Source organism: Aspergillus viridinutans, assembly GCF_018404265.1.
Source record: "Aspergillus viridinutans IFM 47045 DNA, scaffold_1, whole genome shotgun sequence".
NCBI lineage: Eukaryota > Fungi > Ascomycota > Eurotiomycetes > Eurotiales > Aspergillaceae > Aspergillus > Aspergillus viridinutans.
This window is the reverse complement of record NW_025091217.1, coordinates 901,527-927,056: the sequence shown is the minus strand read 5'-3', so window position 1 is coordinate 927,056 and position 25,530 is coordinate 901,527. Positions and strand designations below refer to the sequence as shown.

At 49.9% G+C, this 25,530-nt stretch overlaps 10 protein-coding genes across 10 annotated transcripts; 2 read left to right on the top strand and 8 right to left on the bottom strand.

The window, feature by feature from the left end:
• Positions 1 to 1,860: 1,860 nt before the first annotated feature.
• Positions 1,861 to 2,733, top strand: Aspvir_000235 (putative mitotic spindle checkpoint protein (Mad2B); the record flags this gene model as incomplete). The annotated part of the gene is made up of 1 exon (XM_043265373.1): positions 1,861 to 2,733. The coding sequence occupies one exon, from the start codon at positions 1,861 to 1,863 to the stop codon at positions 2,731 to 2,733; it is 873 nt and encodes a 290-aa protein (XP_043121308.1).
• Positions 2,734 to 3,853: 1,120 nt separating this feature from the next.
• Aspvir_000234 (E3 ubiquitin-protein ligase RNF216) lies at positions 3,854 to 6,286 on the bottom strand (the record flags this gene model as incomplete). The annotated part of the gene is made up of 3 exons (XM_043265372.1): positions 3,854 to 5,277; positions 5,335 to 5,603; positions 5,670 to 6,286. 3 exons carry the CDS (start codon positions 6,284 to 6,286, stop codon positions 3,854 to 3,856), a joined length of 2,310 nt encoding a protein of 769 aa, XP_043121307.1.
• Positions 6,287 to 8,234: 1,948 nt separating this feature from the next.
• On the top strand, positions 8,235 to 9,407 carry Aspvir_000233 (uncharacterized protein; the record flags this gene model as incomplete). The annotated part of the gene is made up of 1 exon (XM_043265371.1): positions 8,235 to 9,407. One exon carries the CDS (start codon positions 8,235 to 8,237, stop codon positions 9,405 to 9,407), a length of 1,173 nt encoding a protein of 390 aa, XP_043121306.1.
• Positions 9,408 to 9,545: 138 nt separating this feature from the next.
• Aspvir_000232 (putative sister chromatid cohesion protein Dcc1) lies at positions 9,546 to 10,919 on the bottom strand (the record flags this gene model as incomplete). Its single annotated transcript, XM_043265370.1, has 4 exons — positions 9,546 to 9,713; positions 9,785 to 9,951; positions 10,011 to 10,744; positions 10,801 to 10,919. 4 exons carry the CDS (start codon positions 10,917 to 10,919, stop codon positions 9,546 to 9,548), a joined length of 1,188 nt encoding a protein of 395 aa, XP_043121305.1.
• An 832-nt stretch (positions 10,920 to 11,751) lies between these two features.
• Aspvir_000231 (ANP1/MMN9/VAN1 family protein) lies at positions 11,752 to 13,435 on the bottom strand (the record flags this gene model as incomplete). Its single annotated transcript, XM_043265369.1, has 4 exons — positions 11,752 to 12,126; positions 12,180 to 12,499; positions 12,555 to 13,198; positions 13,353 to 13,435. 4 exons carry the CDS (start codon positions 13,433 to 13,435, stop codon positions 11,752 to 11,754), a joined length of 1,422 nt encoding a protein of 473 aa, XP_043121304.1.
• An 808-nt stretch (positions 13,436 to 14,243) lies between these two features.
• On the bottom strand, positions 14,244 to 15,341 carry Aspvir_000230 (glycosyltransferase family protein; the record flags this gene model as incomplete). The annotated part of the gene is made up of 2 exons (XM_043265368.1): positions 14,244 to 14,645; positions 14,709 to 15,341. The coding sequence occupies 2 exons, from the start codon at positions 15,339 to 15,341 to the stop codon at positions 14,244 to 14,246; spliced, it is 1,035 nt and encodes a 344-aa protein (XP_043121303.1).
• Positions 15,342 to 16,998: 1,657 nt separating this feature from the next.
• On the bottom strand, positions 16,999 to 18,353 carry Aspvir_000229 (2,3-butanediol dehydrogenase; the record flags this gene model as incomplete). Its single annotated transcript, XM_043265367.1, has 6 exons — positions 16,999 to 17,126; positions 17,186 to 17,665; positions 17,739 to 17,825; positions 17,879 to 18,127; positions 18,184 to 18,217; positions 18,270 to 18,353. 6 exons carry the CDS (start codon positions 18,351 to 18,353, stop codon positions 16,999 to 17,001), a joined length of 1,062 nt encoding a protein of 353 aa, XP_043121302.1.
• A 488-nt stretch (positions 18,354 to 18,841) lies between these two features.
• On the bottom strand, positions 18,842 to 20,182 carry Aspvir_000228 (putative cofactor for methionyl- and glutamyl-tRNA synthetases; the record flags this gene model as incomplete). The annotated part of the gene is made up of 1 exon (XM_043265366.1): positions 18,842 to 20,182. The coding sequence occupies one exon, from the start codon at positions 20,180 to 20,182 to the stop codon at positions 18,842 to 18,844; it is 1,341 nt and encodes a 446-aa protein (XP_043121301.1).
• A 612-nt stretch (positions 20,183 to 20,794) lies between these two features.
• On the bottom strand, positions 20,795 to 22,200 carry Aspvir_000227 (pepsin-like aspartic protease; the record flags this gene model as incomplete). The annotated part of the gene is made up of 3 exons (XM_043265365.1): positions 20,795 to 20,922; positions 20,979 to 21,742; positions 21,803 to 22,200. 3 exons carry the CDS (start codon positions 22,198 to 22,200, stop codon positions 20,795 to 20,797), a joined length of 1,290 nt encoding a protein of 429 aa, XP_043121300.1.
• Positions 22,201 to 23,469: 1,269 nt separating this feature from the next.
• nbp35 (Fe-S cluster-binding ATPase) lies at positions 23,470 to 24,566 on the bottom strand (the record flags this gene model as incomplete). Its single annotated transcript, XM_043265364.1, has 2 exons — positions 23,470 to 24,419; positions 24,485 to 24,566. 2 exons carry the CDS (start codon positions 24,564 to 24,566, stop codon positions 23,470 to 23,472), a joined length of 1,032 nt encoding a protein of 343 aa, XP_043121299.1.
• Between the last annotated feature and the right edge of the window lie 964 nt (positions 24,567 to 25,530).

Sequence of the window (25,530 nt, the reverse complement as noted above, 5' to 3'; positions counted from 1 at the left end):
ATTCCAACTTTCAAATTTCGTGATGGTACTTACTGCGGGATTACTAATGTCCTGATCTTTTTGCTTTGCTTCAACAGAGGTGATCGGCCATAGTCGCCATGGAGGCCATACTGTGTACCAACCAGAGCGTCTTGAGCGGTTGAGCCACCCAATACTTGATTATTGTGGAGAATGAAAGAGTTTTTGACATGAGAACTTCGAGAGCAGCACTGGATGGATCATGGGTACTGTCTTCAATGCTGACCCCAATACAGTATACGAGTGCTAATGGACAAGGTTAATTATTGACCATATGAACGGGGATGGTTCTCCTGCCGACCTTCCCATGGGACTGTGAGATTTGGGTCAGGAGCTCTTCTCTCAGCTTGAGTCATATGTCTTCAGCTAATTCCTGCCCATAGTCAAGTACGTACGAGTAGTAACTCCTGTTCAAACTGTTCTGCAGGGCACCCACTCCCATGACGCAACCACGTGATGGCTTGGGGTAGTTGACCTTCCGCGCCTTTTCCCCTCCAGAATGCTTGCCTACCACTTTTTCCCTTCTTTTCTGTTGACTTGATTTCTCGCCTCGCCTTCTTCTTTTACCACTCTCGCTTGTGTGGCGCATATAAGCTTGCATTAATATTGGGTCTGAGCTGCTCAGATCGACTTGATTCCGACACATCCTGTGAGCAGCAGCAGCCCACATACTCTCTCTCTCCTCTATCGCACAAAGGGTCTCTCCAAGTCATCCACCCAACGGATCTATCCACCTTCGAACGGGTACAAGAGGACCCCTTGTTTGCTCTTTCTAGAAAGCCCAGATTCAATTTGTGCATAATACTCCTTTCCAAGTATCTTTGAAGTTTTTCAGCAAGCAAGAACTAGTGGGGGTACAGGGTAAACTGAACCTGAAAACAACAGCAAAAAACCAGGAACTACAAAAAGAAGCATTCCCGTACCTTAAAACAAAGCGAAACAAGACAGAAACGCTTTTTTTGAGTACTCTCATTATTATCGAACGACTACTTATATCTCTTTGATTTCCTTATTTTCTCCCTTGTGTGGTCATAATCATTTTTCTATTTTGATTGATATCTTTCGACCCTTTCCATTCGACTATCACGATATCGACGAGTCCATTAGTACATGCCAATGTTTTGAGGTTTCTTTGCATGTCCCTTGTCTTCGAAATTGTTGTCTGTATGTAAGTATCAAACACCCCATTGAAATACCTAATTTGTACTCCGTACCTTGTTCAGGTTCCGTACTATTCCCGCCCCTCCCCTCCATGTCATCCACATCTTTCTTCCACTAAAATACAGACTAAAAAAGACCTCTTCTTTTCGTTACAATTACTTACTACTTACCTCTCTACTCATGTTCATTTTCTTAACTCCTCACCTGCTCCTTCTCGGTCATCCACATTCTCTGCTTCCCAATCTTTACCTTCAGACCTAACCTAACCACCAACCACCAACCACCACCACCAAGCCCCCCTCCTCCTCCTCCCCGCCTCCATCCCCTCCTCAACACTTCAATATCATACAACACGTTGATTCTCTTCTCCTTTGTCTTGTCTCAAAAATTTGTATTCTATTGTAGACGGTCTTGCTTTTTCTTGCGTTCATATCTTCAGTTTTTTGGCTTTCTTTCCTTCTCGATATCACATCATCCCCACCCGTCCTTTGTCGCGACAACTCGAAATCGGCAGCTCTATACGTCATCTCCCATGTTTTGGCAAGAGAAATAGTGGTTGACACATTGTCTGAACTCAAGGCAGAGCGATGATTAGCTTCAGGGTGGAACAACACTCAGAATCGAGATACCGTCAGCTTCATCTTTCCCGTGGAAACGACGATACCAGAGCTTTCGACGGCAATGCCGATAGCCAGTGAGAGCAGTACCGCGACTACCACCATGACCACCTTCTCCGCCCCGGTCACCGTGCCCATGTCGATGCCAAACAATCAATCTGCGTTGGCGGCATCCTTCACAAACTTTCTCACCGTGTCAATTCACCAAATCCTCTTTCTTCGTTCGGTCTATCCGCGAGCAACATTTTTACCGGTCCGGGCCTACAACTACCCTGTGCGACAATCCCGTCACCCAAAGGTGTGTGACTACATCAATGATGCGTCAATTGCGGTCGGGACGGAGATTTTGAAAGGCACTATTACCGCTGTCAGTATCATCATTTCATCTCTCCGCACAAATCAGCCCCTCGAACGATATGCCTTTGATCTGTCGGGGTTCCCTCGTGTTTCCGCCGGAGATGTCAACACAACATTTGAAGACAGAAAAGAAGATTCATCCAAGCCAGGTGTCCCCGTTGCCGATCGGGGTTCCGCTCCTATAAGTGTCGACCTCGAAGCGCAGTTCCGTGCTTGCCTCGCGAGACTGGCCTCTGCTTGCGCCCGGTTGACCCCGTTGCCTCGAGATGACGAGTTCAGCTTTACCGTCTGTATCGAAGTTCGGGAGGATGCATTACCTCCGGCTGGTACCACAAAGGAAGAACAGACCTGGATTGTTGCCGAACCCGGGAAGATTCACCTGAGGTCGTGTACTGCGCCCTACTCTGTTTCCAAATCGAAAAACGGCGAGCTGCATCAACCTCCCCCCAGAGTGTCGAATGGTCGGGCCAAAACGGTACCCGTACGACGTGTAGAAGCTGGCGAGCTTCGCTTGGAACTATGGGTGGAAGAGGCGCGACAGAAGTTTAATGAACCAGTGGATTCCGAACATCCTCCATGAATTGCATTGCCTGTCTCTTGATGCTTTAATCAGTCTGTCTGCTTAGGGTTCTCTGTCTCATTCCTTACCCTTGCGCTCACTGTTCTCCATCTGTGATCCTTTTCTTGTCTCTTTCCTTTTCATTTCATTCTTGAATTAGCGTGACCAATGATCGAACATACATGATGGATGAGGCACAAATATCTGTCGTCTGAAAAGATTGGCGCAAGTACATATAAATGGGGCGCGGACGATTTTTGGGACTCGCATGGCATTTTACATAGAACTGCTCAAATATCTCATTTCTCCACTGTGCTCTCCCATTTCTCATTATCTTTCCTCGTTTTCTCGCCGTCTCGCCCTGTCGTCTTTTGACTCTTTTTCTCACATCATTTTCCCTCCTTGATCACGTTTTACTTTTTCCTTCATATCATTGTCTCGACCTTCCATACCATTTTCTTTCTGTACTTCTCTCATCTCTTGCGTGGAGTTGCATTATCATATGATCCTAGCCAATACAAATATGAAGCAAAATAGTAAAATGTTGCTAGCAACGCCGCCACGATCTACAGGTCAACCAAGTGCAGGTGTACGGATACGGGCCAATCTACCGAGTCTTCGGGTATAAAGTAATTTAGTTACCTGATTACATGGGGCGCTGATACTATTGTTTGAACTCTACACAACAGAGTTATGAAGTGGTAAAGATTCTCATCATTATCTGACATTTTTCACATAGTACGCTGGTTTCCATCGACTGGGGGAACAAAGCAGTATGGCCAGGGGATACTAATCAGATCGCTGTGCTTGGAGGTAGTAGCTAAGAACAGAACAAGACGAGGGAAAACACCGTGCAGCTGGTAAAAGTAGACGTAGGCAGGCAAGTGCAAAGAGGGTATAGAACAGTTTTTTAAGGCGAGTCGATTGGAAAATCACAAGCTGTGTAGGAAATGAAGCGTACGGATTCTAGAACAGGAAGGTAGGAGCCACAAAAACCAGCGGGGCGTTGAGCTGTGAGCGCGTAGGCGCTTATCGCCGTCTCTTGAGATCGTTTTGTTGAATTTGGATTTTCTCGAAGAACAACCGTGACTAGGTCAAGTTTTCCCCAAGAAAGATGAGTCCTTGGAAGGGGGCCGGATGCTCAGAAAAAAGGATAGAAGTCGTTTCTATAAGCAGGTAGTGGCTGCTGTCCAATGTATTGGTTGCCGTACGGATCCGCGTTCAGGTGATGCGGAGCAGGAGGCATGATGCCTTGCTGGGCAGGTGCAAGCATCGGAGCTGGAAAGTATTGATTATAGGGAGCGTATCCAGCGGGCTGATTCTGATTCATTCGCACTGGATCGTCAACGAGGAAAGGATCATTGCGCAGACCAGTTCCCGCCGGTTGTCCAGCACCGGGTACGTTGGCTGCCAAACCTGCTCCTGCGGGAGCACGACGCTCACCGGGAGCGTCAAGACGTTGAGGTTGGCCGGCCGGAGGTGGGTTGTTAATCGCATTCGGCATGTCGTGATGTCCAAACGCAGGAAACTGTATAGCATCCAAGAATCCCTGGAATTCGTCGATGGCCTGCGCGAAGGGATCATTCGGTCGCTCCAAGGCACGCTGTTGATTTGCTGCGAGCCGAGCTTGGCGCTGAGCTTGCATAAGAACATTGAAGGCCGGGTCTTGATGTAAGTGGTAAGGAGCCCTCAACCGATCCCTTCTCTGATTTGTGTTATTCGCCTCCGGAAGTTTCACCTGGAGTTCCTCATGGGTGAGGCCGGGGTTCTCTGCCCGAATCTCCTCGATTGTCTTCTTCTGTGCTTGTTCGATCTCCTTCTGGTCACGCCTGGGATCATCATCGACGGTACAGGCGTTGGGACCATAGCCGAAATGCGCGTATTGTTCACGGGTAATGTCTTTCTTGCACAAATAACACATGCAGCACCTGCAACTCGGGCATGTCATTTTGTTACAACCAAACTCCTTGACGATTTTGACTTTGCACCGAGGGCAATTACGAATCAGAGCCTCACTCATGGCTTCTTCGACCAGGTGGCGCTCAGAGATGCCCTTGTCTTTTTTCGCTTCTTCACACGTTTTGGGTACGTGGGTGACATCCTTGCATAACCGGCAGCTGACCACCTCACATGAAGGGTTGCAGCAACGGAACTCTCGATCTTCTTCAACTGGAGGGCAGATGGCCTTGAATTCGCAGAATGGACAGCTTTCCAGCCCTTCAATGCTGGCACGAGAGATCTCGTCTTGCTGTTGGAGAGCATCCAATTTTGCCATCATCGAAGATCCAAGCACCTCCTTTATCTCGGAGCGGGGAAAGCCAGCCTTACAACCGCTAGTGTCAAAGCATTGAAGCTGGTACTTCATGAGGCCAATCTGTGTTTCTGCAGACTTGCGGATGCAGGAGAAGCAGAAGAAATGAACATTCTCTCCTTCGCATGTTATGGCTCGGTTTGGAGGGACATCAGAATAGCAGCATTGGCATTCTACTAGAGTTCCTGCTCGGGCGTGCTGCTCTTGGTTCCTTCTCTCGGCTTCTTCTTGCCTTTTTTGATCGTGAATGAGCTCTGTATGCACTGGTCACCAAAAGCGAATCTTATGCTGACATTGACAGAAAGGCTTACCGGCATCCTTGGCAAGCTTTAGCTTGGCATCTTTCACTTCCATCTGCAACTCTCCATAGGCCGGATGATTGTATATGTCCAAGCGTATATCCCTGTGTCTGCGAACTCTTGCCCGTTTCAATTTCTCGTAAGGTCGCCGAGTAGGTGGAGGCGCATTTTCTGCAGTTGACAGAGCTTGGCAAGCTGAAAACAGATTCTTCTTCTCCCTGAGCATCTGGCGGATGTAATAATCTGGTACAAAGGGGAACATGTCTCCGAGTAAGTATGTCCTAGAGCAACGTTATGAGCTTTGGAACGGGTCTCATATGCCGAAGAAGTCACAAGAGAATACTTACGCGGCTTCTTGATACCAAAACTCCCCGTCGTGATTTATAGATGTCCACTTCTTAACTTTGTCATCGCCTTTGGCCTCTTCTCTCTTCCTCTTCAGCTGTTTGCGCTTGGGATATGATGGGTTGGCCAGGATTTCCTCGACCACCATCTCCTTGGTGGCCACCAATTTTTCAGAGGTCACATTCGCTTCAGCGTGAGACATGTTGCCCGGATAGCGAGATAGAAGACCTTTCAGATACTCGTGGCAGATATCTGGAAAAAGCTCCATAATCTGGACCGACAATGCGGCAGTATCATTGGGGTATTGACAGGGAGCGGCCGCCATGAGTGTGACAGGCGCAGCTGTTGTTGGAGTTGACATAGCACCTGGTGCTGGAAGGAATGGCTCGTCAGTCAAGTCAATGAAATCGGCGATCTCATCACGATTGGCAGCTGTCCTCTTCGCAGGTCTAGCGTCCTCGTCTAACCAGTCAGAGTCCCAGTCATAGTTCTGTACATCGGAGCCCCAGGAGGAATCGCTGTCAAGCTCTTCCAACCCTGATTCGCTTTGGATGTCATTGTCGAGGGCATAGTTGTCTTCAGCGTCTGCGGCAATCGAGCCCATGGAGATCTGGGCCATCTTGGCTCAACAAAAAGAGGCAAGGAGCAATCGAAGTTTAAACAATACAGCTGGAAGATAGATAAGGAGTTTTCTACCTTGTAAGTACTTGCAGAATGTGCGTAGACAGAGATGTGAAAGTGTGAAACGAAGGTAGAGAAGGTAATTGGGAAGAGATCTTCTGTCGAAGCGAGGGTACGGAGAGAGATGGAGGAAGAGAGAGAGGAGGGCATGAACACCGGAAGTTTTCCAATAAAGATGGGGGCTGGTCTGAAGGCTGGAAGAAAGACGTCAACAACAGATGTGAGCTGGTTTTCCCACGTTTCATGAGGCCTATGATGGAGGCTGGTAGAAATCAGGACGCTGAAGTGAATATCATCGACCTCCGCGAAACCGGGCAGCCCTGCGAACTAATTATTATTCATGCTTGAATGACCATAACAGTGACCTATACGAAATAATATGGAGATAGGAGAGAATAGATGCCAAAAAAGTCCAAAAGGAACAATAGAGCACTTGGACTTTCTATCAATGGAGATGTGGAGAGTTGATAATCCTGAGGCACCAAGGAAAGCCAGCACCTACTGTGTTAGAACTCCAGTTTCAAGGGATCATCATCATTTAACTTCGAGACGAAGACCCAGTATTCTTCAAGTTGATGCGCATTGACTATTGCCAAAATTTCTAAGCTAGAATTCTGCTGTCTGCCCTGTAACATCGAATGATGCGCTTCGATTCGATATTGAGGATATGATCAAGCCTGGTGCAAACAATCTCGCTGGTGGGGCTAAGGCTCGACGGAAGATGGACTTGACTTCTGCATCACGTACAAGGCTCCATGAAGATCCTCCGGATAACCAAAAGCAAGGCGAATAGCCTAGTGCCGTCAATATGAAGAGACTTCACAAGACAGGGCCTGTATCTTTAAGGAACGAACAACAAACTCCACCAAAAGTAAGGCAACCCGCCCCACGTGATTCAATGCGGCAGTATGAGACCGCCTGTCACCTGGTCTAATCCTGTGCGAGACACCGACCATGATGGAACTATGAACGTAAAGGTTCTCCTCTGGTAGAGATCAGGATCTTAAATGTCAAAAAGTTTCACATTCCCCTTTCAATACAAACATTTAAGTATCTGTCGAATGGATCCACGGCTCGAAGCTGGATTCGTGTTCTGGTCGAGACCTTATTTGGTCTTCCCAATGAGGTCTAGCGGAGTCTTGACCTCGGTTCGATCTCCCAGGGAAGCTAGTCCGATTAGGAATAGTGTCGTCATTGACAGCTTCCCTCGCGAGTCCCTTGGGGTTCGGCTCGACTACATTTTCTTCATTGTTATGTCATTTGAAGACTCCGAGAGTTTGAAGAATGCTAGCAAACATAACTCTGAACAGTACTCCTGGTTCATGAGGAGTAAGATGATACCTGAATGATAGGCTGTGCATGTTTCACGATCAAGGGCGTGTGACTAGGACAAAGACGAACTAGCGCTGGTCATCAGACCCAGTCCTACCCTGTGCCCTAACCTACATAGGCTACATTGTCCTCTATGGACTGGTACATAGGGGGTTACGGAGAATGCTCTCCGCATTTCCCCCGTTCCGCTCTAAAGGCCCCCATACGTCATGACCAGGACAGGCAGGTACAGCCTCCAACTGGAGTGCTTATCGCTTGCCATCGCTTGCCATCGGGATCATGACAAATGGAAATAACATCCATGGGAATGTAGGACAATGGCCGCTCATTATATCACCCCCCCAGACCGGCCCGGTGCGTAGATTTCGCCCTCGTTGGCATTGTCTTCCAAACTACTTCAATCGCGTCTGGTCGTCTATCTTATCAGTAACTAGTGCATGGGCTTACGATAACGGACTGAATGAGTCATTACCTTAAAGAAGAACTGATAGAATTCTGTTCGGTACCGGGCTCGGACACACTTGGGTCTTTTCAATTAATCGCCGTTTGACACAATGATTGCCGCTGACCCCACGGAGTTGCCGCCAGGAGACTCGCCTGAGTTGGTTCTCGTCCCTGCCACACCAGAGGAACGGATCAAGTCCATCAAGCTCAACAGTGCGGCATGGAAGGGCCGTTTAGACGTGGAGACGTACATCGCAAGAGAGAACCATTTGTATCAGCAGCGATTGACCAAGGATGCCTTGACCTGCTGGCTTTTGGTTGACCGTAGGGAGCCAGAAGGCCAGCGGACGATCTTGAGTTCTTGTGAGACATACAAGAAGAAGGCTTTGCTTGCTCACCATGGCAAGGTGGAAGATGTTGCTACCCACGGGGTGGGGAGCGTCTATTGTCGACCTGAACACAGAGGCAAAGGTTACGCCAAGAGAATGATGCAGGAATTGTGCACGAAGCTGGAGACGTGGGAAATGGAAAACGAGCCGAGAAGTAGATCACTCTTCAGTGTGCTGTTTTCGGATATCGGAAAGAACTTTTATGCGCAATTTGGGTGGAAGCCGTTTCCTTCTTCGCACATCTCTCTTCCACCTATCTCCAAGGAAGAATATGACCGGTCCTCACGGGCCAATCTACCAAAGGCGAGAACCTTGGTTGCCGATGACGTTCGCAACTGTATGTGTAGCGACCAAGTCCTACAGAAAGAACGGGAATCCCTACGTGCCGCCTCTGAGAAAACCCCCATCGCCCACGTAGCAATCCTTCCGGACTTTGACCATTTCGTTTGGCACTGGGCGAGGGAAGAATTCTATGCAGAGAAGCTTCATGGCGACAGAGCCCCGCCGCTAATCAAGGGCGCTGGTGAGGACAAAGCAAAAGTGTACTGTGCATGGAACAGGAACTTTGGCGAGTCACCCCGGGACAACACTCTGTTCATTTTGCGATGGGTGTATGATGAACCGACCACGCCAGAGGAGACAGAAGCGACAGCAAAGGCCATGGCTGCTATCCTGAGGAGGGCCCAACTTGAGGCCCACGAATGGGATATGGCAAAGGTCGATTGCTGGAATCCAACTCCGCTGTTGCAGAAGGCAGTTGCCATGCTAGATTCCCCAGCAGAGCTGATTCACCGAGAGAAACGCAGCATCGCCAGCTTGAGGTGGACAGGCGCCGCACAAGGTCTAGGCGAAGAGGTCGAATGGCTCTGGAACGAGAAGTATGCCTGGTGCTGAAGGATGTTGGCTTCTACCACGTTTCATGTTTTCGTTCCGGGTGGTCATCGTTTTCTTCGAGAGGAATCCCGCTAGAGATAGACCCTGATACAACTTGACAGGTACACGAGAGATGTCAATGGAACATAGAATTTGTCTTCAATTTCTCTGTCGTTTTTGGTTTCTGAACAGTTCATGCCAGTTTCGTGACTTTTTGGCCGCCGTGGCAGTATTGGCATCTGTCGACATATCCTTCTTGATCTTATGTCTGTCGATATTGTTGACGAAGTAGATTGTTGTTTGGTCTGGGTGCCTGTAGGAGTTCTCCTGTAGGAAATCAGTACTCTGTAATCAGCTTCAAAACTAAGACGATTAGCTGACTATAACCGGGCACATACCGTCAGTTTAGACAATGCTACTTCATCCCGCCATGAATCAGGAAGGTGATCCTTCCAAGCATTGAGGAACTCGCTTCGCCCAATTGCCGAATCTAAAGCAGGCGCCATGGCCTCCAGATACGTCTCGCCGACCCATCGTGTGCACCTGACTTTGTCGATGCTGGCCCCTGTACGAGTATATCCATTAGACATTGACCATTTCCAGGCCTTCATGGCAGTAACTCACACTTCATGTCCACGTCAACAAGCCCTTGAGCCTGACCATCTCCTGCTTCGCAAACTCTCCTGACAACAGCCTCGAACAGCGCCCGCGGAAACGGCTCCTCATCCCCATCATCTAGCACCGACTTCCACAGATCTGACACAAGAAACTGCTGCTCGAGATGAATACCCTGCAGCACCGCACCTTCGAGAACCCTCTTCCACACCTCCAGCTTCGCTCTTGCAGAAGGACGCCGGCAACAACCCGCGGCACCCTTGCCCTTATCCGCCCGACCAAGCACAAACGCACAGATCTCAATCCAACCAGCTTCACATTGCGCTTGCGAAACAGGGACATCGTCAAAAACCCGACGTATGACACCTTCCTTCTCAGCCGGCTTTAGATCGAAGCCCACAGCTTCACCCCCTTCGCCCCCATCATACACCGCCAGCATACTCTCGAGGAATGAGACCGCCGAGAACCCTTCCGCCGGAGTATGCAATTCCAGCGTGGACCCGCACTTTGCGATTGTGGTGACCGTCTCCACGAGGTTCACCTCGTCGTCCGCGCCGACCATTGTGATGTCGCCTCGTCGGGCGCCGCCATCGCTAGGTTGGAGGATATGGATCGGGTTTGAGGATTGGACTTGACGGATGCGGTAGGTTCGGTTCGGGGTGCATAGATTGACATAATCGTGATTCTCGGAGTCTGTGCTTGAGTTCGGGAGGTGTGATGTTGAGGGGGATTTGAGCTCGAGGCTGCTGATGCGTTAGGCAGTTTCTCTCGTACGAATGAATTGATGAGGCGTAAATACGTTGGCCCTTCTTTTGAAGAGAGGAGCTCCGCTAGTTCTGAGGGTAGCTCGAGTAATTTGAATCCTTGCTGGGGGGATGTGTGTGTGAAGAGGATGCTTCGGGCGGCTTGGGTAGACATGGTGGTTGGTGTTTTATTGCCGCTGGCGCTTCGAGGGTCTGCCTGTCGCTTCGAATAAGGTAGTTACTTGTCGATTAGGTATACTCGAAGATCGTCCGTAATGTGTGGTTCTCATAGGTGTAACTATCGAGGTACGCAGTACAACAGGATTCAAAAAGTTCCCAAAACGCGGTACGCGCCATATCCGTGATAATGATGGGCGCACAGACCATTTCTTAATGAGGGACCCAGATCTACTTCGATTCCAGAACATCTTTGGCATGGGAACATGAAGTCCTGTATTGCTGCCCGGATTTTCCTACGCGGTTGCGATTTGTGTTCAATGGATGTGAATCCTCTTCTCTGATTGTTCTTGCATTCGAAAGCAACCAACATACAGATCGAAATCACACGAGCCCGAGAAACTTGGACTATATGATGAAGTAAGACATGGCTGAATGAAGCAAAAAGAAAACCGTCTAAGTAAATTTACAAAAGCGCCGGGCCGTAGAGACAGCCCAGGCGGAGGCACGGAGAAAACCACACTGTAACCAGTACAGCGATTGATGCATCAAAAACAAGCATGAGAAATGAGGAAGCATGATGTTAGTATCCAGTAAGTAACATATGACAGGCCCCCTGATCATAGGGGAAAGCAGGCAACAGGCTGTCTAGTGAAGATGATGATAAAGATCTGGGAGAACCTGTTCCGGAAGATGGTCATGGAAAGAAAGGGTTCGGCGGGAGAACAGCTCGACTGGCTCCAGGATGCACAAGCTCAATCCAGATGAAATAGAAGGTCGGAAGCTTTGAGATGCTCTGCTCTGCCTGCTGGGGAGCAGGATTATTGACTTCATCGCACAACGGGCGCAGCATTGACACTTGGCTTCGGTGAAGCAGCGACAGGGTCACTTGTAGAATCCTGCAAGTCTTTAACCTCTCCTGCCCCAGTCACTCCGTCCGCCTTGATCTGGTCTGTCTCCTGCTTCTCAGTTTCGATTGAATCCTGCACGAAGGCTTTGTCGATATCCCATTGCGTCCCGGGATTTACGAAGAGGGCCTTAACACGCTCAGCTCGTTCGGCTTGCTCCTTCTCTTCCCACTCCCTAGCCTTTCGCTCCTGCTCCATTTCTTCCATGTGTCGAAGATCATCTACACTAGGTTCGTAAAGATGCCAGATCGTGTAGTGAGGAAGACCGATGACCGAGAATCCCATGCGCTTAGCCATCTAGTGAAGTTTAGCATTTTGCGCACTGCACAAGGAATCAAGACGACACTTACTTTCCCAAACGCTTCAGTTTCAGCGTGCTTTTCGAAACTGAAAGCGGGAAAATGAACCCCAGAGCGAAACACCTTTGCCTTGGCCAGGATACTGACACCTCCGACACCATCCAGCTCCATCTCCATGTCGGGATCTCCAAATGGATCGCGAAGGTAGGCGAGGTGAGGCCGCCAGGTAGCATACTCGGCATATCCCTCTACAATCACCGCATCCTCGTCCAACGTTTCAGCCAGAGCCAAAGCCGTCTCCGACTCCTGCCATGAGTTCAAGTCATAGGGCTGTTCCCCACCCAACCAGTCAGGGAGTGGTCGCCAGACATCTATTGCAACGCCTATTAGACCGGAAATCGTAAGAATCGAGACGGTATAACTTACTCGGTACAATGACATCCTTGTCATGCCGCATCAAGTCCTCCAGGATAGTGCGAGGAGCAGTCTCGACGTCGGCGTCTCTCCAGTAAACCCAGCTGTGTGTCGGACGTAGAGTAGCACTCAGCAGCCAATTCCTCGCCTGGGCCATCAGTTTTCTCCGTCCCGCCTGTGCAGCGAATCCATGTCTACTTTCCACGTCCTGCTGCACCTTCTGCCCAAAATCCTTTTGGATGACCGAGATTTCTCCGAACGTCATCTTGGGATCAGGATCGTTTTGGACCTCCTCGAGCATACGTGTCAGCATCCCCAACGTATTATCCTTCGAGTCCGACACCAGGAACGCTAGATCAATGAGGTTGTGAGGGTAGGTGAGATTTCGGAGGTGGGAGAAGAACATCGGCAGATGCGACGAGGCGTCTCGGAGAGGTGTCAGCATAAGTACACGCTCCTCTTTCTCCCATCCTTGCGCCGTGCCTTGTACTTTGGACAGGTCATAATATCGGACGGTCTGTAGCTGTAGATCTTCGCCGGAATGTAGGAGTCCAAGTGATAATGCGGGAAGAATCGCGGCGCGCCAGGAAGGAAAGATGAGGACGAGTATTAGCAGAGATATGCCACCGACGAGACATAGCCGCTGGATGAGTAGCCTTCGACGTCGTAGAGCAGACTGCGGACGTGGTTGAAAACTAGCAGTGCAGACAAGAAATCAGCCCGAATTCAAAACGCTAGGTCGTGTCTGCTACTCTGATAGATCTGCAGAAATGCAACCCCGCGCAGATGACGAAACCAAAAGCCGCTTACCGATGAGGAGAGATGGAAAATGCTCTGCTCTGCCCGCGAGCGTAGGCAGAGTAGCCATTAGCAAAGGCGTGATGCCTGTTCATTTCTCGGGGTGTCACAGCATGTGTAGACGCAATCAATTATCCAGAAGTCACAGGAACCGGAAGGCTCCTCGATCCTGGAGAAGCAGACAAACGAACACCAGCACGGCAGTGGCTCAAGTCCCGCCTCGATTACGTGTCAAGGCGGAGAGACGAAAGTGGTTGCAATTTGGCTGCGAAGGGGTGGAATTGCGGATGCGTACGATGCGATGCGTACGATGCGTATGTAGGGCTTCAGAGTCCCGGAGAGGCCAACTTCGATATAAGAAGAGTTAACTAAAACACGAAATCAATGTAGTATCCTCAAATTAATTAATCAATCAATCCAACAAAGAAGATTAATTGGGTGCATGAGCGCGCTAGACAGGCGTCGAAACTAAGGTACTGTAGGGAAAGCTCGCTGGATCGACAACCAAACCAGGCCAAGTCTTCCTGTCCAACCAAAATGTTTCCGCCTTGATTATCCGATGTCATCCGTCAACTGTTACCCCATCCGGAAGCATACAACATTCAAGACGTTTGCGGCCGTCCAACATACTTATTCTTCCGCAACGAAGCGAGCAAGATAGAACACCATTGGTGGTTGCTTTATCACCAAGCCCCAGATTTCGATTGTTCTACAGTTATAATGTACATAAAGCAAAGCTTTCGACAAAGGTACCCATCCTGTCCCAAGGGCAAACTCCCCGAAGATGCTTCATGCCAAACCAGATGCCGGTGATCGCCATGTGTTGCAACAGATAAAAAGAAGGGAGAATGAGAGAAAAAATAGGGGATCAGCTCCAAGAATACAAATTAAGTAACTTTTCTTTCAATTCCCGTGCACCCGCGAGATCCTCGAGTCTGGCGAGCCCATTCCCTTGACACCAATCTCGACCTGCCGCAACATTTTCTTTAGCAGTGAATCCATTAGGGGCGGGTCTCGCAGTGCCAAAATGACGGATCCGGCCTCGTAGTCGCTATCCAGGATATAATAACGCTCCCTGCCCCAGAGCTCCACTGTTTCTCTCTGGAATGCGACTTTCGCAATGACCTTGGCTGGAACACTGGCCTTGTTGATAGCGCTCTTGGAGAACACTCTCAGGAATGGGCCGAGGCTAGAGCGAGTTGATTGTGCCATTCGGACCGATAAGGGGGCATCTGTCGTCAGATGGCTATTCCCTGCCAATCCTCCGGGATCCAGAGTGTATATGTTGAGTGACATGTTGCCAGTCTACGTTGTGCATTGTAAGTATTGTTCGGCTACTCACACGCACAAAGCTAGCTATAAACTTACCAGGACCAGACTCCGCCGTAATGCATACATGGCGGCACTCATGATCAGCTTACTGCTCCCAAAGCGGGCATTCCCTTCCTTTGCACTCAAAGGAGTGCCGGGCGGTTTCGGTGCATTGTCTGGGCTGTCGTCGAAGTAGTTCAACGAGCCAGTGGATATGGCAGAGCATCCAATATTGATGACTCTGGCACCGCCGTCCGGCGTGCCATCGCCAGCTCGGAAAGCTTCAAGTAGACTGACCGTCAACAAGAACGGTGCAATGCAATTAACCTGGTAGACAGGATCATATCCATCCGGAGTGACTGGATCGGTGACATAAGATGCCATGGCGGCAGAATTGACCAGGAGCATTACCGGCGGGATCTCTTTATTTCGGACCCTTTCCACAGTGTTCTGACAGAAGCTGACGACCGAATTGAAACTGGCCAGGTTGACTTTGGCCACTTCGACAGATCTAGGCCCGATGAGGCGGATCTTCTGTAGCAGGTCCTTCACGCTGTCGGTTCTGATGTCGCGCGCAAGAAGCAGCAGGTGCACGAAAGGCTGCGTTTTTGCGATAGCGATAGCTATCTCTGAGCCGAGGGTTCCATTGCCCCCGGTAATGATTGCAGTTCCTTGAAGTGGTTTCGACATGATGAAGATGGGAGATTAGGTATATAGTCTGTCGGTTCAACGCACCGGCGTAGTTAGGATGTAGACACTTGTGTATAGACCATCAAATCAACATGACCTAGTTTGCGTTTGAAACGGAAGAGAGTATGGCAATGCAACCATAGGGGGTTATAACGATAGAACTTGCATGCCACTGTTTCAGAGTTATATATATCAGACGATCCTCAGATGAAAAGGAGTCCGACAAACTTTGCTAAAAAATGGGGCCGATTAGGGAGGATGTCTAACAAGAAATTAAAACTGCAGTCGGACACGGGAAACGAATGTACAACTGTATGAGAATGATTGAAAGAGAGTGATAACGAAAAAGGAAAGAAAAATCAAGCTGAGATTGATGCGAGAGCTGTAAATAACGACGGCGAAGATCTGAACAGAACCCAGCGCTGCGCGCTGAATCGGAACTCGCTGGACTACGGAGTAGGTTGTAGACTAGTMAAATGAGCCCGCGGACTGAGTGGGGGGAGAGCCACTTGGCGAAGAATAGGTAGCAGTGTCTAGACGATGGGGGTTTGAATCTTTTGGCAGGCGAGAAGGGTTACTGGTAGATTTGACTTCAGAGTCCGAGTTTTGGCCTCCATCATTGTGGAAGAGAGTGAGGGGATAAAAGTATCTATAGATCTGTGTCAAATGATTGATTGTATCAGAAATTCAGAATACAAATAGCGCGATTCTGTCTGTTTCTGGGAAGCGGAGGGTTTCTCCTCCATAGTCCAACACTCGTCCATCCATCAGTTGCAGTGGAGGTGAGACATCTTCTAATTCAAGCCGTATAATATCCAATGGTGATGATCTATAGCTCTTGTCAGACAGAATAATGACAAATCCAACTGCACTGAGCACTGTCCAACGGTCTGACTCATGCACTAGATAATAATACTCCTACGATCCCCGTTCTACCACTTCTACTGACAAGTGAACAACTGCCGATGAACAACACATAGGACAAATATAGAACTTTTTTCCGACCAAATGACTAGTGTCGTTGACGGTGGCGGTCTTGGCCGCTCGTCAAATGGCGCGGTCGAACGCCTGTTCGTATGCAGCCAACCAAATCCACATTAGTTAGCACATTGGGTGATTACTGATTTGTCTGGGATGGATTAACACTTAACAGTCTAGGCTGATTCTAGTCGGATCTGAAGAGCTAGAACTGTTGAACACTAGAACTACATGGGTGAGTACTTAATTCTAACTTCTAGATACTGTATCGACTCTTCGGATATTCTATCGAGAGTTGGTCTACGGAGTACACGCTACATGATCACAATAAGTCGGATATTTAGATAACCTATGGAGAGATGCACCAATGAATGGTCTGCTCGCTTCGGAATACCCAAATCGTTGCGAAGATGCACGCTGACGACCGGACTGGTCTGATCGCAAACTCCACCGAATCGTATCCAACACGTGTCTATACCAATATTTGCGTCTGCCAGTCATCCTGACATTCTATCGGGCTTTACCGAAAGCTAGGGCCAAATGGCGCTGCGCCATCAGATCCGATGCATAGCCATGTGGAAGATAATTGCTTCTTCCCCAGTATGGGATAATTCGTATTCAGCTCATCGCGAGCTTCTGGCGTCTAGACTATTGATTATTTGCTGTTTGATGGCTTTTGTCATGTAGACACCTCAACTAGGATCTTGACATGCTTGTCCCGCTCGTCAATCAAAGCCTTGAACCCCTTGGCCACCACGTCCTCCATCTGGATCTTGCTCGTGATCATCGCTCGAGGGGAGAGCTTTCCTATATGCTCGTCAGCATAACCAGTAATAATCGAGCTCCATGCAACAGAAGGAACATGCCTGATGAAATCGCATCAATGACAGCTTCGAAATCACCATCGTCACAAATCACAGCGCCAATGACGTGTTTCTCGTGCAAAACGATGTCAAGCGCATCGATCTTTGGCTTCTCCTCCCACAGCGACACTATGTTCACCGTTCCTCTCGCTCGAATAGCACGAACAGCCGTGTCCAAGCCCACCTGCACGCCAGAGCATTCAAAGGCGATGGCTGCCCCTTCCCCTGCTGTCATTGCGCGGACTGAAGCCACAATATCATCCGTCCGTGGATCAAAGACATCAGTCGCACCTAGTTGTCTCGCAAACCGCTTACGCTGTGAGGATACTTCGGAGACTATGACGGACTTGATTCCGCGGGCTTTCAGGACCTGAACGACAGCGAGGCCGATCGGTCCTCCCCCTACCACGAGGACGGTGTCGTCAGGCCGGACGGGGGCACGGCTAACTGCATGCCAGGCCACGGAAAGGGGTTCGACGAGGGCTGCATATGCACCGCAAAGTTAATTAATCACCCGATCCTATCTTGTATCATCCGTAGAAAGCCATAAACTCACCCCCAAGATCAAGAGGGAAACCCTCCGGCAACAGAATTGCATGCTTCTCACCTACAACAACATGATCTGACAAACCTCCTGCGTCGCCTGCTCAAATATCAGCGCCACAGCTCCACTCATTCGCCCAGAAACTCACTCACTGCTATACCCGATAAATCCCAAATTCTGACAACAGTTCCGCCAACCCGCTAAACAAGTCGCACACGTCCCATCATACAGATTCGGTCTGACAGCCACGCAATCACCGACTTTCAGTCGTGAAACGCTCGCGCCAACTTCCTCTATCACACCACTGAATTCATGTCCCAGGGTGACGGGGATACTCCCGCCCGTGATCGGATGCGGTGTCGAGGGAATTGTGATGGGACCTGCGAGGTACTCGTGTAGATCTATATGCCATGTAAGCACCGTCAGATTGACCACCAACGAAGGACAAAGAGCATACCGCTTCCGCAGATCCCTACAAAGGCAGGTCGGATCTATCCATGTTAGTCTACTTGCTTAGGAGAGCAAATAGGAGATGCCGGTAACCTTGACCTGGCCCTCGCCGCAGATGGGCTCATCAATCTCGTCGACACGGATATCGCCACGGCCATGGAATCGGACAGCTCTCATTGTGAAGTTGAAGACCTTGAGCTTCCAGCTTAGGTGAGTTAATATCGTATCAGTTACTGTCGGGACTGGGTCATCGGGGTTCCCGATTGCCTCGTATTATATGGCAGAATGAGTTGCGGAACTGAACCGCGCAAAGAGTAATCATATGATGATGATTTATTCTCTAGACATTAGACTAGGCTCTAGAAAAGGTCCTTGCAGATAATGAGGGGTCGGCTAAGCTCCTAAGAGGGGCTTGCGGGGTGACTGATGACTTATTGCCTTGGGTGGTCTCGAATACCGAGATTGCAGATACAAATGGAGTCCGCAAGAAAAAGGAGAGAAAATAATGAAAACTGAAACTTCATTTCTCGTAGGACATGTTGATGCTAAGAGGGGAAATGCTATTTATGTTGCTGCCTCTGCACGATATCATAGACCACTCCTTGTAATCATTCCCACTCATTGAACGACAAAAGGAAGAATGCACTTTTTCCTCGATAAATTCTCTACCGAACAGTAGCTCCCTTCAGGACCTTCACCGTACAGACTCCTCCGGTCTTAGCAACCAATTTGCCCAGGGCCGGCTTGCCCTCCTGGCCATGCACAGCGGGAACCGCGCTCACGTCGAACGCAACCTCCAGGCTGTCCGTGGTGGTGAATCCAGGCTGAAAGGTCTCCCAGACCTTCTTCTTGGGGTTGAGCACCTTCTCGGGCTCGCTGTCAAACCAACCCTCGAAGCCAATGCGGGTACCGGCAGGCGCGTCGGCGGGAGGGGTGACCAGCTCGACGGGTCCAGCGTGCGAGTCCTCGCCTTCGGCAACGCGGGGCGATGCTGCCAGGACCATGGCTGTAGACTTGATACCACGCATAGTCACTGGCTTCAGGTTGCAGACGGCAACGATCTTCCTGTTCTGCATCTCCTCCAGGGGAACGAGGCCGTTCAGACCCGAGCATACGGTGCGCACGGTCTTGCCGGTCTCCTCATCCACCGAAGTGTTCTCGGTGCCGGGAGCATCACCACAGTCGATAGTAGAAACGTAGAGGGAGTCCGCATTGGGGTGGTTGATGGCACGGAGGATGTGACCAACGCGAAGGTCGATGAGCGACGGAGAGGGGGGAGCAGCGGGCGCAGGGGCAGGCTTGGGCGCCTTCTCCTTCTTTTCCTTCTTCTCCTTCTTGTTAACCTTGGGGGGCGCGCCAGCGGCGGAGTCAGCGGCCTGATCGACCGCGCCGCCATTTGCCGCCGCCTTCTCGGGCTTGCCCTGTCCAACGACGAGAGGCTTGCCAGCATCCGGGTTCTGAGCCGCAGCCTTCTCCCTCTTTTTGCGCTCCTTCTCTTCCTTGGGGTCCACGGGCCTGGGGACAAACCGCACGTCGTTGACGTCGATGCTGATCTTCTCCTCGTCGGGGATCTGGAGGGCGAACAGGCGGCTATTTTGCACAAAGTCGATGTGACGCACAATGTGATGGTAACCCTGCCCCCCTGTGCGTTCTTCGGGGGTCCATTTCTCAACGACGGGAGCAAGCAGAGCGTATGCGGCGATATCAGCAACGGACGGCTTGGTTCCCAGCAAAGTTGTGCGCGCGGCCAGGTGACTGTTCAGCTGTCCGAGGATGGTCGTAACCACGGACTTGTCGTCTTTGGTCAAGGCATTCTGTAGACCAGAAATGGTGTCTAGCCATTGCTTGATTGAAGCCTGCTCCTCAACGGAGAAAGTCGTCTGAGGGAAGATTTTGGGCGAGGCATGGGGAAGATCAAGCTCTGTGGCGTCGGGAGAAACCGCAGCGGGGTACGAGCGGTAGAGGAGGGAGAGGAGAGAAGACTCGGGTGCAGAGTTGATAGCCATGTTTGCGAATGGGCGACGAATGGCGAAGCAGGACAGAGGCGAGGTGGTGAAGTTAAGAAGAGGGGCAGCAGAAGTCGGCCTCAGACGTAGTAATAATAAACCGGAGGGTCGACTGATCCGCGGGGCTGTTGTTCTGGCGGCCCCCGTCAGGCTCACGGAAACCTTGAGGAAATTCAACTTGACTAAGACCCAGATCCCTAGTGTGATGGGATCCTTGTATAATTGACTTGATAAAAGAGCTGATTACAATTGGATTTGGCTAGATACCATCAGACTTCGTCTTGCTACAGCATTTCTCGGCTTCCGCGGTGTCGATGACCGACTGCATCCGGTTAGTCTCTTTTTACCTTTATTTTTTCTTTTTCTCCTCTAGGCTAGGGCTGGATGACTCAGCTGACACTGAGTCATCGAAGTATAGTTATATTTAACTTATGCACGTCGTATGCAATAATATGCTCTCCAAGAGAGGGCAGATACCAGTTTGCAATATCGAAAACCAGGTGAATTATTTAGATCTATGGAGACAGTCTATCTGTAAGGATACACAGAACGAATACGGAGTTCAACTGTAACATCTAAAAGACATTACGTTTTCGACAACAAGCAGTCAGACTACTTGGGCGAGGCAAGTCCAATAGATGGGCCTCGCAGGTCGAACACAACGAAAAAGGCCTTTAGGAAGACATCACCAAGGATCTGCATCGAAGTGCCCTGATTGGACTGAATACCACCGAAACATACTACAAGACGTCGTGTCAGTACGTGAACTTTCGTACGCGAAGGTCGATCGACTTACCAGTTTGTCCCGTCGTTTTGTTAATGCCAACCTCAGCAAAATCCAGGTACGTGCCAGGTACCGTCGCCAAGTGCTTTGCGCCGACGGCAACCGCGAGATTAGGCAGTTCAGTTCCGCAGGGATAGATGTAACCGCCGGCGCTGCTGGCATACTGCGCGCCTTTGACCTGCGCGTAGTAGGCATTCACCACTGTGTCATCGAGGAGCATCAATGACGTGCCGGTATCGGCGATCGCAGTAGCAGTATTCTGGATGGTCTGGATAGAACCATCTCCGACCTTGTAATGAGCCGACTGGAACTGCCAGAAACCGCTCGAGGAGTCCACGGTCACGTTGATCATGTCGCCTTGATACTTGGTTTGATCAATGATTCCGAACTCGTATTCGCCGACACTATCGCTCTTCAGATGCGCCGTCATGACTGGCTCGTCCAAACTGTCGGCGATGTTCTCAAAGAACGTCTTCTGCTGCTGAGGCTGGACGGTATTGAGGGACGAGAATCCCAGACCTACGAGACCGTTCGAGTAGGTATCTTCAACGAAGGAATCAGACACGCTGGTCGGGATACCAATCGCTTGACTGGTAACGGTCGCGCCACCAATGTCAACGGTATCAGTTCCGACGCCACCATTAGCGAAAGACGAATCTCCGTATTTGATCTCAAAAGTAGCTCCTTCCATCTTCTTAAAAGTGGATGAGTTGGAAGGATTGAAGACAGTGTGGCCGACCTGAGCACTCGCGGGAAGCTCCGTATTCATCACCCAGCTGGTAAAATCCCCAGTCAGTAAGCTCTGTTGGTGAAATGATTCGAATCAATGAACTTACAAGTCTGCTGAGCCGGTGTCAAAGTTCATCACTATTTTCTGCCCACCGATCGTCACAGGGCTGACAAAAGCAGCATCCTTCTGAACAGACTGCGCACTGACTGCGCCGGTCTGCTCTGGCTCTTCAGTATCGGCCACGAGTAGATTGGCAGCGGTGCCGGAGATAGAAGTCGTGTTCAAAGGCTCAAAGTCCGACAGATCGACGCCAAAAGTCGTTGGAACTATGCCAAATTTCCGATAGGCTCTGCGCAGAGCAGTCGGACCGTGAATGGAGTTTCCACGCTTGATCCGCTCAACCTTGAAGGACCTGCCCTGAGATTGAGCTCGTGGCGGCGTTGGTGCGGCGAACACACCATAGCCTAGGAGCAGCATGAAGAGAAAAGACTGTAGTGAATGCATATTGACTCGATATTGCCTGTATTTCCACTCTTCAAATCAAGGATCGTATTTGCTGCTTCTAGCAGCTGAAGGTGGAAAGCCTCCAAACAAGACAGAGATCAAGCCAAAAGTAAATTAAAGAGCGTGTATTCTGTATGCCCAAGTCCAGACCTGAGCACCTGCGAATATTGTAAAGAAGAGATACAAAAAAATGAATGGGAAAGGGAAACAGCCAAAAGAGCTGCCAGGCAGAAGAGAAAGACAAAGAAGTGAATGACTTGGTCTAGTTCAATGTCAAGAGGGCCCCAGGGAAAAGCCCATGATAATAAAGACCTCAGAGGCCCTAATCACGACAGAGCATCAAAAGTTGAACTGAGCTTCAAACCCCAGCTAAAGAACAGCCGAGAGCGCAACTACCTCCCATGTTGGTAAGCTGGCCCACTCAGGCGAAGAAACCAGAGAAAGCGCAGGTTGAACTGAGACAGCAGCCAATCCATGCTGTTCATATGGAGTCAGTGGTGAAGCAACCTCATCTGTCTGACACAGTCAACACGACTCGACAGCCTGGATATGACAGTTGCTGGCGCAAATCATGAGCCATTCAGTGTTGCCGAAACAGACTTCCCCTGATGGTGAAACGCCCAGGCGCTGGGCAGTCGCAGATTGTGCTGACCAGTCAAACCAGTCACCCACCGTCGCCAAGAGACGGTGAAACGGTAGACTGAGTTGAAGTAGGCGGTCAAAATACATATGTACTCGTAAGGGGGCTGTGAAGAACTGAAGGTTGATGGACCATCATTAGAGAAAGATCTGTGTTACATTCAAGGACTGCGACTGTGAAGCGCAATCGGCTGGGGAGCTGTTGCGTAGATAAGCGCTGTTCCGTGGTCGGTTTCCAATCACACGGCATCATCAACGAAACGCACACTGCAGAGATCCCTTACACGCGTCATAAGTCGAGTCCAACTGACGAATGTGCCATACATCTGTAGAGTGAGTTGGTGCCTACAATCGAAGGTGCCGCTTGTCAGGTTACATGGTGCGGATCCTCGACAGCAGGGGTAGAACGACATGAGTACACACTACACACTTTATACTGATGCTGATGTCCGGTACTTTCTCGATTGGTAAGAGTAATAAGCGTCCTGATCATGCGAATGCCTCATATTGAAATGGTGGTATCAAATCATGCTTTCCCAAAACGCCGCAGTAAAAGAAACTCACAATGCACGCTATCCCAGCTTAAATGCACCGCACAGTAGAAGCAAAGTAGGAAGACGGAAATATGAATCACTGCATCATATCGTCAGGTGGGAGCACTTTGTTTGGATCCTCGCCAAGCATTTCGCTAACCGACCGTACAACCTGCTTGATGGCTCTTGACGCTGGGCTGTCCGGGAAATTGTCCACGAAGCTTTCGCCGTAATCGCAAGCCATTCCAACTCTGGGGTCAAGAGGAACTGAACCCAGGAATGGAATGCCCATCTTCTTCGCCAGTCGTTTGCCACCTCCTGTCGTAGCACGGAAGATTTCCGATGTATTGGAGCATCCTGGGCAGACGAAGCCCCGCATGTTCTCGACTAGACCCAGGATACGAATGCCAGCCTTGCGGCAAAAATCAATCTCCTTCCTGACGTCGAGAAGCGATACTTCTTGAGGGGTCGTGACAACCACCGCTCCGTCCACGCCAGACTCTTTCAGAAGTGAGTTCACTGATAAGTGCTCGTCCGAAGTTCCAGGTGGTGTATCGACAATCAGGTAGTCCAACTCGCCCCAGTCGACATCCTTCAGAAACTGTTTAATCATTCCATTCTTCTTTGGGCCCCTCCAGATGATCGCGTCGTCTCGGTTCGGCAGCATGAACTGAATACTCATTGCACTCAGATTATCGGTCACCCACACCGGACTCCAGCCCGCGTTGCTGACGTGGATTGTCTCCGACTCAACGCCCATCATCTTCGGGATCGAGGGTCCGCAAATATCTGTATCACAGAGGCCGACGGTGGATTCAGGGTTTGACGCAAATGCATGCGCAAGGAGTGAGGAGAATGTGGATTTTCCGACACCGCCTTTGCCGGAGAGTACAAGGATCTTGTGTCGGATTTGAGAGAGACGTTCGGTGATGATGGGGATGTCGGGATCGGGCCCCTTGGGGGCAGAGGCACAAATGGCTTGATTGGGACAGCCAGCGCAGGCATCGCCTTTTCCTGCTTGCTCTGACTCGGGTCCAGGGCAATGCTCTGCAAAAATTAGCGATCTTCAAAGGGAAAAGAAATATGAATTTTTGCCGGTTAGAAAGACATACCTGGTTCCGGAGCAACGAGGTTCGGTGCCACCTTGGATGGCACATCGAACGCTGCCAGTGGCTCCATCACGGACGGCGCCATTATTATGCGAAGACCAGCTCCTTGTAAGAGATATGGCGATATATTCTCCTAGATTCTCAAGACCGGTAGGTGTGTCGAACTGGTTTGGACAGAAGGAAGCTTTTTCTTTGATGAAAAAGTGGCGGATCGCTGCTTGATAATCCATTATCGGATGACAAAGGCTTGGTGGCGATTGGCGCGGGGTGGTTTTCTCAGGAACCAGCCACTGCGGTCTCGGAGCGCCCCGCGATAAGATTGATTATCATAAGGTAGATCGGTGTCTGGATGGACTATCATGGTGATTATCATTGGTATTACTATGCTGATGAGCAGCGAGTGGCTTATACATTAACTCCTAACACGAGGATCAAGATCTATCCATATGTCTCGCGATAGTCATTTGAGTCTCCCCTAATGGACTAGAGCCAGAGAGAAACAGATATACATTCTCCGATGTATGGTCGAATTTCGCGTACTATCAATGTATGTTTCATAAAGTCGATTTGTTCGTGTCTACGGAGTGTGCAGCAGGATGCTTGCAAGTTGGATCTTTCCATCTTTTCGGAAGCGGGGTATGACTTGTAACGATCCTCTTCTTTTTAACAAGGAGAATAGATATCGATAATGCAGAGGCTTGTCAGAACCTTAGCATGCCTCCCTGGCTGTACTACTGTCAAGTGAGCCTACCATGTCATTATCCACCAACTGGACTGCCAAAAGACTGATCCATTTTAGTTAGAGGCGCGATTTGCAAGAAACATCCTCAGCAAATGTCCGCAGGTCGTCATTGACTAGAGACACTGCAGATCTCTACAGGACTTAGTTCTCTTACGAAACCTACGACTATCAGCATAACAGTGACAATTCCCTTCTTTCTGCAGGCCGTGTCTGTGTGTTGCATGAGGCTTAATGCCAATCACGTCCCCTCAATGGCATGCATGTCATGCAGTGCATATGCTTCCCTTCCAACGTCGAAAGAATCGTT